The 11,216-nt window shown below is 44.5% G+C and overlaps 3 protein-coding genes across 3 annotated transcripts; all 3 read left to right on the plus strand.

Moving 5' to 3' along the window:
* Window positions 1–867: 867 nt before the first annotated feature.
* On the plus strand, window positions 868–3,404 carry LOC115252742 (LIM domain-containing protein A-like). The gene is made up of 4 exons (XM_029848697.1): window positions 868–936; window positions 1,068–1,297; window positions 1,738–3,098; window positions 3,172–3,404. The coding sequence occupies exons 2-4, from the start codon at window positions 1,149–1,151 to the stop codon at window positions 3,402–3,404; spliced, it is 1,743 nt and encodes a 580-aa protein (XP_029704557.1). The 5' UTR covers window positions 868–936; window positions 1,068–1,148.
* A 1,101-nt stretch (window positions 3,405–4,505) lies between these two features.
* On the plus strand, window positions 4,506–7,800 carry LOC115252743 (uncharacterized). Its single transcript, XM_029848698.1, has 7 exons — window positions 4,506–4,637; window positions 4,718–4,867; window positions 5,247–5,275; window positions 5,644–5,805; window positions 5,910–5,976; window positions 6,051–6,155; window positions 6,349–7,800. The coding sequence occupies exons 1-7, from the start codon at window positions 4,506–4,508 to the stop codon at window positions 7,150–7,152; spliced, it is 1,449 nt and encodes a 482-aa protein (XP_029704558.1). The 3' UTR covers window positions 7,153–7,800.
* Window positions 7,801–8,341: 541 nt separating this feature from the next.
* rom1a (retinal outer segment membrane protein 1a) lies at window positions 8,342–11,196 on the plus strand. Its single transcript, XM_003971082.1, has 5 exons — window positions 8,342–8,431; window positions 8,663–8,896; window positions 9,882–10,312; window positions 10,585–10,831; window positions 10,975–11,196. The coding sequence occupies exons 2-5, from the start codon at window positions 8,747–8,749 to the stop codon at window positions 11,194–11,196; spliced, it is 1,050 nt and encodes a 349-aa protein (XP_003971131.1). The 5' UTR covers window positions 8,342–8,431; window positions 8,663–8,746.
* The last annotated feature ends 20 nt before the right edge of the window (window positions 11,197–11,216 follow it).

Below are 11,216 nucleotides of genomic sequence, written 5' to 3' on the forward strand. Positions count from 1 at the left end.
CTGTTGTCTGCTAATGTGCATTTACAATTCATCTGTTTATCAATGTTCAATAAAAGCCAAACCTTTGCACATTTCAAAGGTTTTCAGTAAACAATTCCAGTAACAATACAACAGTTAGTGGTGACAGTGAAACCTTGCGTGATGCAACTTTGTCATTAAGTGTCATGTGAATCAACACGTGCCCGTATGTGCTGCCTCATCTATCTTTCCATTGCATTTGCCAAACTGTCACTGCAGGGTTGTTGCACCATTGATTGTTATTGGATCTGAACCACATTACATCGATTTAGGGAATGCTGCCAGCAGCAATGACGTCACATGTTACAGCATTGTTAGTATGAAAGACCGGAAAGACCAACAGCAGCTCTTATATAGTCTGACAATATATTCTAATGATCCCAGATGATAGATTTAATCATTAAACTATTATTCATATTATTCATTATCCAGTGCTGTGACACAACGGGCAATTTATGATCAGTAAATTAATGCTGTGTAATTAAAGTGTAAGTGAACAGTGACTTGATAATGAACCACTGAATTCATCTACATTAAAGTAAAGTAAATTACAGTTTTACAAAGGGGAAAAAAAAGAGATTTTGGTTTACAGTTGATGCCGCATCAACAGGAAACACTTCAGCAGCTCTTTACCGATAAGGTTATTCTGATCCTGTTTAATATGTTGAGTTAAATGTGCTTAAATTATCAACATATTTGCCAAAATATCACAGTCCAGTACAACTCACACCACTCGGTAGGTCCGTCTTTACATCTGCGTGCTGTGTTCTACGTGACCTCGGGGCCTCTCTGTGATTGGGTGGACAGCAGTATATATTGATGTGTTGGTGAGTTTCAGCATCTGCTTCACAGTCCAGTCAGAAGGTGAATCACAGATGCCGCAATCCAGCGCAACTGGTTAAATGGGCATTGCTGTTGGTGAGTGCCGAGCTTGAAATGTAAACTTTTTATGTGTTATTTATAGCAGCATTTGTAACAGTGATCTTACTTGTGCCGTTCACAATGGTATTTTAAGAACTTGCAATGCTTTTGTGTTCCCTCATTACCAGTTCTCTGTGGGCGACTCCCAGTCTGCAGCAACACTTGCCGGGAAGCTTGACCAGACCTCCAGAGGAGTCAAAAAGCAGAAAATGTGTGACCACCAGCTGAAGGAACACAGCCACGGGAGGATCGCTGACCCAAGACCGCAACAAATGAAGCAGCATCACCAAAATCCAGGCCACCATCGGCACCGTGACCAACGGATACGGCACAATTCAGACGGCAGCGAAAGTCACGAGTACGTTTACATGCTTGGAGTTTGTTTTTTATTGTATGTTTATACTTGGGCTCAGTTTTCATGTGACACTCAACTGTCTTCCTGCTTAAAATGGGAAGTTTAAATAGTGTTAAACCTACATGGAAAGTTTCCCCAGGGGCTGAAAATACCACCGCATTACACACGCCAAAATGTCTATTTCTTTCTGTTTCTGTTAATCAGCTGGCTAACCCTGACCCTAGGACATACTCTCAATAACAGAATATCGTCAATATCACTTCATTCACGTTTAAAGTTATAATAGTGAGAAACACACAAGAACCAGAGATCTCATTTTTATCAGTTGATCAGGGATCAATGACTGTTGACCCAGGACATTTGTGCATTAGGAATGGAATTCAAAAAAGTGATAAATCAAATAAAAAGGACCGTTATATCTGGCATGTTTTCTGTTTAAATAGCACAAACTCCACAGCAGATGACAGCATTTTCAGCGATCGTCCTGTTCATCAGCAGAAGTGTGAGGACGTTCACCATCGCGAACACTCTCATCATTACCAGCAAAGACAAAACCACCGGCACGCTTCACGTGCAGAGACTTTATCCAGTTCCTCCACTGGTTCCTCCTCATCCTCTTCCTCAGTGTCCTCCTCTGCTTCCTCTTTCTCCTCCTCCTCTTCCTCCTCTTCTAGCCTGTCATCTGACACCAGCAGCAACTATGTAGATCCGTATTCAGTAAAGAAGTCAAGGCACTCACGGTCCTGCACAGACATCTCCAGGAAACACAAATACTCTGAGGAGGGGGATGACACAGCTCCCCTAATAGATCAAAATAGTTGTCCAAACAGGCTCCCGGACAAGGAGGACCAGAGGAAAGCTAAGTCTCATGGTGGTTCTCCTCAAGGTACTCTGAAAAACACAAAAAAGATAGCAAGAGGTTCTGGAAAAAATGGCAGCTTCCGCAAAGCTAAATCCATGGAGGCTCTGTCCAGACCGAAGGAGAGAGACTGGCCAACTGATGAAGATGAAAGTGGAGAAGAGAAGAAGAAGGGTGAAGCTGTGACAAATGTAATGAAGGAGAAAAAGAAGTTCTCAGCCTTTCTTAATGAGATTACCCGACAGGTGCTCAGCCCCATGAGGCTCACTACTCTCGGGGTTACCGATGCTCAAAGGGCCTCTGTGGGATCTACCAGATCAACCGGGAGAACGGAGAAGACCAGACAGCAGAAAGGTCTTCCAGCTTGCACAGACTCAAGCGGCTCCAGCAAATATTCCCACGCTAGAAAGCAGTCCAGCAGGTGCTCCCACTCCACCCAACCGTCCCATTCCCAATCCTTCCACCATGGCCATCGAACTGCAGACTCTTTCCATCACCAGGCCAGAGGCTCTGCTGAGGCAGGCAGCATGAAGAGACGCCACTCGTGGTCTCAAAGTCTTCATCACCGTTCTCATTCACCCTCTATTGAACACCACTATCACCACCAGGATGATGATCATCACACTTTTGGTCATCATCACCACCACCACAGGGATCACCATAACACTGGCCATCGCACTAGGAGTCGACACCACAGTCCGAACTGTCACTACAGAGATCATCCCCATGCAACTCATCTTCACGATCCTTACCACAGAGACCATCATCATCACTACTGCACAGAAGGCCACCACAGTCCAGAGCATCGCCATTATCATGGAGACCACCACAGTCCAGGTCATGGTCACCATCATAGGGACCATCACATTCCAGGTCATCGTGGTCATCATGAAGAACATCATTGTTTAAATCGCTACCATCACCATGGAGACCAGTACAGTTCAGGTCATCATCATCATGTTAAACATAAAGCCCATCACCGTTCGGACCATTGTGGGCATCATGAAGTCCACCACAGTCCAGGCCATCATGGTCATCATAAAGACCACCAAGGACCAGGGCAGCATCATCATCATAAAGACCACCATCATGGACATCATGAAGACCACCACAGACAAGGTCATCATCATCACCACCAAGAAGACCATCACAATCCAGGCCATCATGGTCATCATGAAGACCAACATGATCAACATGATGACCAACATAGTCAAGGTCATTGTCATCAGAATAAAGACCACAACAATCTAGGCCATCATGAAGACCACCATAACTCATGGCACCACAAAGACCACCACAGTCCAGGCAATCATCATCACCATGAAGACCATGGCCGGGGCCACCTGCATTATTATGAGGATGATCAAAGCTCAGTTCAAAGTCATCATCATCATCGGAACTATGGAGACCGACACGCTCAAGTTCACCATCGTCACCGTGAAGACAATATTTCAGGGCACCATGAAGACCACCACAGTATTGGCAACCGGCACCACCATGAAACTTCTGGTCATCATCATTCTCATCGTAGGGACCAACAGAGTTCAAGCGATCATCACCATGAAGATGACCATAGTTCAGACCATCACCGTCCCCATGAAGAGAACCACAGTTCAGACTGTCAGTATCAACATGGAGATCAACACAAATTGGGCCATCAGCATCACCATGAAGACCATCAGAGTACAGACCATCAGCATCACCATAAAGAACGCTTCATCGCAGGCCATCAGCATCACCATGACGACCACCAAAATACAGTCCATCAACATCACCATGAAGACCGCCACCCTTCAGGCCATCATCACCACCATGAAGAACAACACAGCTCAGTCCATCAGCATCACCATGACGACCATCAGAGTACAGACCATCAACATCACCATGAAGACCGCCACACTTCAGGCCATCATCATCACCATGACGACCACCAGAGTACAGGCCATCAACATCACCATGAAGACCGCCACAACTCAGGCCATCAGCATCACCATGACAACCACCAGAGTACAGGCCATCAACATCACCATGAAGACCACCACACTTCAGGCCATCAGCATCACCATGACAACCACCAGAGTACAGGCCATCAACATCACCATGAAGACCACCACACTTCAGGCCATCAGCATCACCATGGTGACCCCCAGAGTACAGGCCATCAACAACACCATGAAGACCACCACACTTCAGGCCATCAGCATCACCATGGTGACCCCCAGAGTACAGGCCATCAACAACACCATGAAGAACACCAATGTACAGGCCATCAGCGTCACCATGAAGACTGCCAAACATCAAGCCACCAGCATCACCATGACAACCACTCCTGTATAAGCCATCAGCATTACCATGACGCCCACCAAAGTACAGTCCATCAGCATCACCATGAAGATCACCACCTGTCAGGCCATCAACATTACCATGACGACCACCACAACTCTCGACTTCCGCATCACCATGACAACCAAATTGAAGGCCATGGTCAGGACCACAGTCATCAGTATCAACCTGAAGATGACAACAGTCATAATAAGGGCCACCTTGACTCTGTGGCCCCTCAGCTTGTCTCCAGGAACAAGGCTGATGACCTTGCCGGGCTCCCTGCCGACAGTCAGCATTCACCTAGGAAGTTAGATTCGTCCAGGAATACAAGCAGCCCCCCGAGTCTGGAGGAGGAACGAACAAGCTTTAGTGGCTCCTCATTACATAAGGTATGACAGTTCTCTTGGAATTGACTCCAAACTCATTTATGGAACACCTTATTACAGTTTGTCTTTAAAGTGATTATTGGAAAGTCGATACTCGTCCCTGTTACGCATGCATGATGAACTGGTTGCGTAATGATGTTCCACTCATTTTCTTGCATATTGATTTGTGCAGCAGAGTTCATGTCACTGCCTGCGGTACATTAGATTAGTTATTACTGAACAATTGATTAGTTGTCTGGCACTCGTGGTAATCCAATTGACAGTCCCAAATTGATATTTTTTAGTGTTAGCCAAATGATCACCTCTTGTCAGTGTTTACATTAGTGTTCATGTACGCATAATATTCAATTCACCCTTTAAAATATTGTTTGTTTTGATACAGGAAAACACAGAAGAGCGGGGCACAACATTGTAAGTGTCCAATTTTAGTAAATATTGAGTACATACATTTTTAAAATTCTATAATTAATTTTAAAAATTTAGGTTAGTATAGCCCTTCTATATTGTGTAATCTATATCTATTTAGTAATTTTAATATTTTATATAATTTAATTTCTTCTTTGTTGGGGTTTAACTAGGACCTGGGTACCAAATTTAGCTCTGGATGACAAAAAAGAATGCTTGAATCCTTTATTTTCTTCTAGTTTTTTTTAAAAACCCGAAATCCAAATGACAGTAGTCATGATTGAAAGAATCTTTACTTTTTACAATCCCGTGAGGATTCCATAGTGAACCCTGACCTGCAGGTGAAACCAAGCGCTGTTTTATACCTGTGACAGGACGCTGCAGGAGCAGAATGTTGGTCTGCATCAGAGTCTGATGAAGACAGCGGTGAGGATGGAGTGTTTGGGAGAGGAGTTTGTCAGCAGCCAAAAGCTTCTGGAGGCAGAGCTTCAGAGGACGCGTTTGGAGCTCAGCAACCTGGCGGAACGATTCAAGAGGTATGTTTAAAAGGCTAATGGCATCTGAATACAGCAGAGTTTTGACTTTAGTGGGGGTTCGTATACAGTAACAGTCGTACACCACCCTGGTGTCTGTTCTTCAGGCTGCACGACAACTGCTCCACCACCCAACAGAACAACCACCTCCTCGAGCAGAAGCTTCATTCAGTGGTAAGATCGGAAACTTGGCTGCATTTGATGTGGAACTCCAGAGCTCTGGTAATGTCATGTGATCTATTTGCCAGACTCAGAGAATGGAGGGAGAACGCGAGCGGCTCAATCGGCGTATCTCGGCGCTAACGGGAAAGCTCGCTGATGCAAAGTTTTCCAGCCACGTGGAAGCATTTGATGTGAGATCTCTACTTACCTCTTTAAACTGATACAGAGCGATGGTTGAAAGATGTCTGAAGTCCTTTGTTTTATTTTTCTGTTAGTCGCAGTGACATGAACAGATGCACAGATACACATAAAATAGATCCAGTTTTATGATTCTACCCAACTTAGTCATTAATCTGATCAGTTTGTACACTCTACTTACTCTAGGTCACATCACTGCTGCACAACACTGATGACAATTTTCAGTCAGATGATGGCATTAACCGAATGGTTCTCCCCATGACTCCCCCTCCGGCTCAGTTCATGGACGGTGACGACTACGGAAAGGCCAACATCAGCCAGCAGGAGCAATCGCTGGGTTCAGTTCCAGAGGAAGAGGAATCTGACTGGTCAGAGATGGGAGAGGAGACCCCTCGCTTTATACTGTCAGGGTCAAACCGGCAACCGTGGAGATTCAGGGAAGGAGACATGGACAAAGACAGTGAGTCAGGAGGCGATGAATTCATACGACCGCATTCCCCGCGCCCACACCAGATACCCCATCTCCAGTTCACCATCCACAATGAGAGCCTCTCCGATGACCTGACAGGAGAGGCCACCTACAGGATCACCACCAGTTCGAACCTCAGCTCCACCATACTCATCCGCTCAGCGAGCTTGGAGGACCTGCCCATGGCGCGCCATCACACGCAAAAGGAGCTGAGAGACGCCGAGGCCATGATCGACCTCCATCACCGAGGGGACAAATCCGACGAGGACTTAGACAGTGACATCATCCATCACTGGAGGGGAAGCGGTGAAATGAACACCGTCGGGCTGCCGACGGACGGCAGAATGTCGGACGCAGGAAGCGGCAGCATGGCGAGTCTGCAGTCAGCGGAGAGGATGCTCAGCCACTTCATACATGAGCCCCAGAACAAAGCAGGAACCAGTCAGTGTGGGACCGAGGTCCACGGCTGGACAGGAGGAATACCAGAGGAAGGGCTGAAAGACGACCGAACACAACTGTAAAAAGACCCCAGAGTATTGATTTAGAACTGAAATGATCTAGAACCCAACTGTTTCATTGGTTCTGCCCCTGGCCTGATCATCCAGTCTGAGACGAGTTCACCTCACTAGTACTAGACTGGCAGCTTGTTTAGTTAACATTTTCCCTTTCCAAACTGAATTTGGCGCTTTCCTTAGTCTCTCAATTTAAAGAAAAAAAAACCCCATGTATATCGTAACTAATATAATTATGTTGTATTGATTTCCATTTAGTTACCTAAACTTTTATTTGTAAGTACAGTATATGTAATTGACTGAAGATGACATGTATTTAAACAGGCTTTTCTGTAGTTTCTACCGTTTCCTGCTCTCATTTAATGTCCGTATATCTGTTACATACAGATAGACTTTTCCTGCCTTTTACTTTTACTCTTTTTTGGTTTCGTGCATGGAAATAAAGAAAATTCTTGGGTAGCAGTCATTATATGTTGTAGTTATTGAAAGGTTTTCTGCCTGTATTTGTTCTTTAACAGCAGTCTCAGCTTATTACTACTGTATTATTAATAACATTTAGTAGAGCTGTAGCCTTGAATTGCCTTTTAAATGGTGTAGTGTCTTATGATAGGTAAACATCACTCTCCTCTTGTTACAATGTTGAACTAAGCAAATTGTATCCCTGCTCTAATCTAATAAATAGCAACAAACTACAATTTCACTGTATTATTGTTGTCTTTTCCCAGTCAATATGTGTCACACAGGAGAAGTTCTGGAAGATCAAATGGGGTGACAAAGAAATCCTGTATGCTGTGTGTCTGAAACTCGGTTAACTATTGAAGCGGTTTGGGTTCTGACTCTGGTGACATGAGCTCCATCTCTGCTGTGAACCTGAGCTGACCTGGATGAGAAGAGCCGATATTCAATCATAGATCTGTTCCCAGACTTGTCAGCTAAATGAAAAATAAACAGACATACTATTTATTGCTTTCATGCATCCTGCTGATGTTTTCTTTTGAGGTTGTGTCACTCAGTTTATGCTCCATAACAGCATCATCCTCCTGTCAGGTTTAATTTGTTCAGTTATTTGTGAGTCTCCATTGAGCGATGGGTGCTGAGCAGACAATGGCCTGGATTTCACAAACCAGTAAGAGGATAGGTAGGCATTAGTGGTAAGACGCTCCTACAGCAGCATCCAGGTTTGCCAAATCCAGTGTGCCATATCCAGTGTGTGGCACACTGGATGTTACATACTGGTCAGAGGATATAACTGGACTTTTTTCCTTGCACTTTCTGAAGAGGCACAAAGGTAAAATCTGAGCGCACGCACACGCATGCAAACACATGATTTTGCACTCTGAAGTTTATATCTTGAAGTACTCCAACATCAAATATGTTTGTTAGCAATGGACTTTTATGACCTATGTTAATTTTTGAAGAAAAGAAAAGAAAAGAAAAGAATACACAACAACAAGCGTGGCAGTTTGGCCGGGTTTATTTTTCAAAGTCACATTTGCGTTTTGTCACCTTCTACTTGCAGATAAAGCACAGCATCATCCCTCGTCGCCTCGTCCCTCTCCTTCCCCTATTCCCCCGGTAAGGCTCTGGTTACCTCGCTGCAGCCATGGTGGTGATGAAGATGAAGTTCCCCTTTCAGAAAAGGGTGAAGCTGGCTCAGGGACTGTGGCTGCTCTCCTGGGGTGCCACAGTGGCCGGAGCACTAACCTTTAGTCTGGGATGCATCCTGAAGACAGAGCTCCGCAGGAGGGCAGAGGTACCGTCCAAGTTGTTGTTGTTGCTGTTATTATTATTATTATTACTACTACGCAGATTGACTCTTGTGTTTGAACACAATCACAGTGAATAAAATATATATTAAAACATCTGATTACAAATGGATACAATGAGGCGTAAATCTAATTTTTACTTATACTAGTGTTTAGTGTGCTTTATATTTATCTGCAAACTTTTTTGGGAGCATCATTGAGAGCTGATACGCTCAGTAATAAATCCTGGAAGCAAGACAGACAGACCTGTGACCCACTTTGCCTCCTGAATCATCATTTCATAAACGAGGCTCTGACAGTCTTAGTCCGTCTAATCGCTGCTTCATAAGGCTTTAATCGCTGCACTGGTTCACGAGCAAACCCACTGTTTTAGATTTACACTTTCTTTTGAATGTGTTTCATGAAAACAGGGAAATTGCATCACGTAATAATATTAATACAATACAAATAAAAGAAACCCTCAGAGCTCTGTTCTGTTCATCTTTCATGAATGGAGGGTAAAAAGGGGCACATAAAGGACACAAATAGTTGGTGTAAGCTAGATTTTTAGGAAATGTTTAGTGCTTCTAAAAAACTCTAAAATTATCCTTTGCATAATTGCTGTGGACGACATAAGGGCTGATGAATAAAAGATGGGTTCGTCCCGATTGTGCGATGCTGATGAATGATTTTGGATCCTGCTGGGAGAGGGCCGAGGCCGCCTGCTCTCGTCTCAGAAAGTGCAGCTGTAGTTGTTGGTGGTTTAGGGGCAGTTGTCTGATTAAACCTGCACTGCTAAACTATGAGGAAAGGGATCATAATGCAAGTCACAGCTACACATGTTTTAATATAAGCGTGTGTATATGAAAGCTGAATATTTTGAATCTTTTAGCCTACATCACTGTCGTGATTCTAATTGTTGGCTCCAACAGTAAAATAAAATCTGTGTAGTTAAAAGATGTTTTCTGAGATTATCATGTTGCTTCCTTGTAGGTGATGGATAACTCTGACATACACATTGTTCCCAACACTCTCATGATTGTCGGTGTGGCCTCTTTGGGCATCAACTACTTTGCGTCAAAGATCTGTCAGGATGCCCTGGATGCAGGCCGATTTCCTCGTTGGAAAACCTTCTTGAAGCCATATTTTGCCATCTCCTCCTTCTTCACTGTCCTCATGCTGCTGGCTGTCATTATGAGCTATGTGATGAAGGGCAGCCTGGAGTCTTCTCTGAAGGTGGGCCTGAGGAACGGCCTTCGCTTCTACAAGGACACAGACACCCCGGGCCGCTGCTTCCAGAAACAGAACATAGATCGCCTGCAGATGGAGTTTCAGTGCTGCGGAAACAGCGACTTCAAGGACTGGTTTGAGGTGCAGTGGATCAGCAATCGTTACCTCGACTTCAGCTCCAAGGAAGTGAAAGAGTAAGATCATGATTGTGGAGGTGAAACGTGATTGAATATGACTAAAGTTAGCACATGGATGGTATTGACAAACCTGTACACATAGGTTTTTTTTAACTGAATCACCATCATTTGATTCAAGGCAAACATTTTCATTCTTCATGCTTTTACTTTGAAGGTAACACGATAACAGTAAATTGCACCACCCAATGCTGTTTTATCTGAGATGATATTACGTACACATCTGTTGCTTGCTAATAAACTCGAAACACAAATTTTCCTCTTTCCTGTAGCCGTGTAAAGAGCAACGTCGATGGCCGCTACCTGGTTGATGGCGTGCCGTTCAGCTGCTGCAACCCCAGCTCCCCGCGGCCGTGCATCCAGTATCAAATCACCAACAACTCGGCTCACTACAACTATGAATACCAAACTGAGGAGCTCAACATTTACCTGCGAGGTTGCAGAGAAGCCCTGCTCAACTACTACATGGGCCTGATGAACACCATTGGGGGAGGAGTGCTGTCAGTTTTCCTTTTACAGGTATTCCTAAAGCAATTTGGGAATTCTTTTCACTATAAGAAGCTCTTAATTCACTGTTTTAGAAGTGTACTTTATTTACTTCCATGTTGTCCTTTGGCGATGCCTTTTAATTGAAGTATTCTCCCGTTACACCTCTTTGACAGGGTTCCGTGCTGGTAAGCCTTCGCTTCCTGCAGACCTCCATGGAAGCAGTGGCAGGGAATGAGAACACAGAGATAGAAACAGAAGGCTATCTACTGGAGAAAGGAGTGAAAGAGACCATCAAGGAGTACACTGACCCCGTGCTGAAGTTCCTGCTGCTGAAAAACCAGGTGGAGGAGGATTCCTCCGACCCTGCTCCAGCTGATGTTCCAGCCACTACCTAAAACACACATTATGTATACAG

This window comes from Takifugu rubripes, chromosome 15 (genome assembly GCF_901000725.2).
Source record: "Takifugu rubripes chromosome 15, fTakRub1.2, whole genome shotgun sequence".
Lineage (NCBI taxonomy): Eukaryota > Metazoa > Chordata > Actinopteri > Tetraodontiformes > Tetraodontidae > Takifugu > Takifugu rubripes.

Coding starts and splice junctions, on each gene's coding strand:
- LOC115252742 (XM_029848697.1), top strand. CDS start 1,149: ATGTGTGACCACCAGCTGAAGGAACACAGCCACGGGAGGATCGCTGAC. Junction 1,298..1,737: donor GACGGCAGCGAAAGTCACGA/GTACGTTTACAT, acceptor CTGTTTAAATAG/CACAAACTCCACAGCAGATG. Junction 3,099..3,171: donor TGGAGACCAGTACAGTTCAG/GTCATCATCATC, acceptor AGTCCACCACAG/TCCAGGCCATCATGGTCATC.
- LOC115252743 (XM_029848698.1), top strand. CDS start 4,506: ATGACGCCCACCAAAGTACAGTCCATCAGCATCACCATGAAGATCACC. Junction 4,868..5,246: donor GTGGCTCCTCATTACATAAG/GTATGACAGTTC, acceptor GTTTTGATACAG/GAAAACACAGAAGAGCGGGG. Junction 5,806..5,909: donor CTGGCGGAACGATTCAAGAG/GTATGTTTAAAA, acceptor TCTGTTCTTCAG/GCTGCACGACAACTGCTCCA.
- rom1a (XM_003971082.1), top strand. CDS start 8,747: ATGGTGGTGATGAAGATGAAGTTCCCCTTTCAGAAAAGGGTGAAGCTG. Junction 8,897..9,881: donor AGCTCCGCAGGAGGGCAGAG/GTACCGTCCAAG, acceptor GCTTCCTTGTAG/GTGATGGATAACTCTGACAT. Junction 10,313..10,584: donor AGCTCCAAGGAAGTGAAAGA/GTAAGATCATGA, acceptor TCTTTCCTGTAG/CCGTGTAAAGAGCAACGTCG.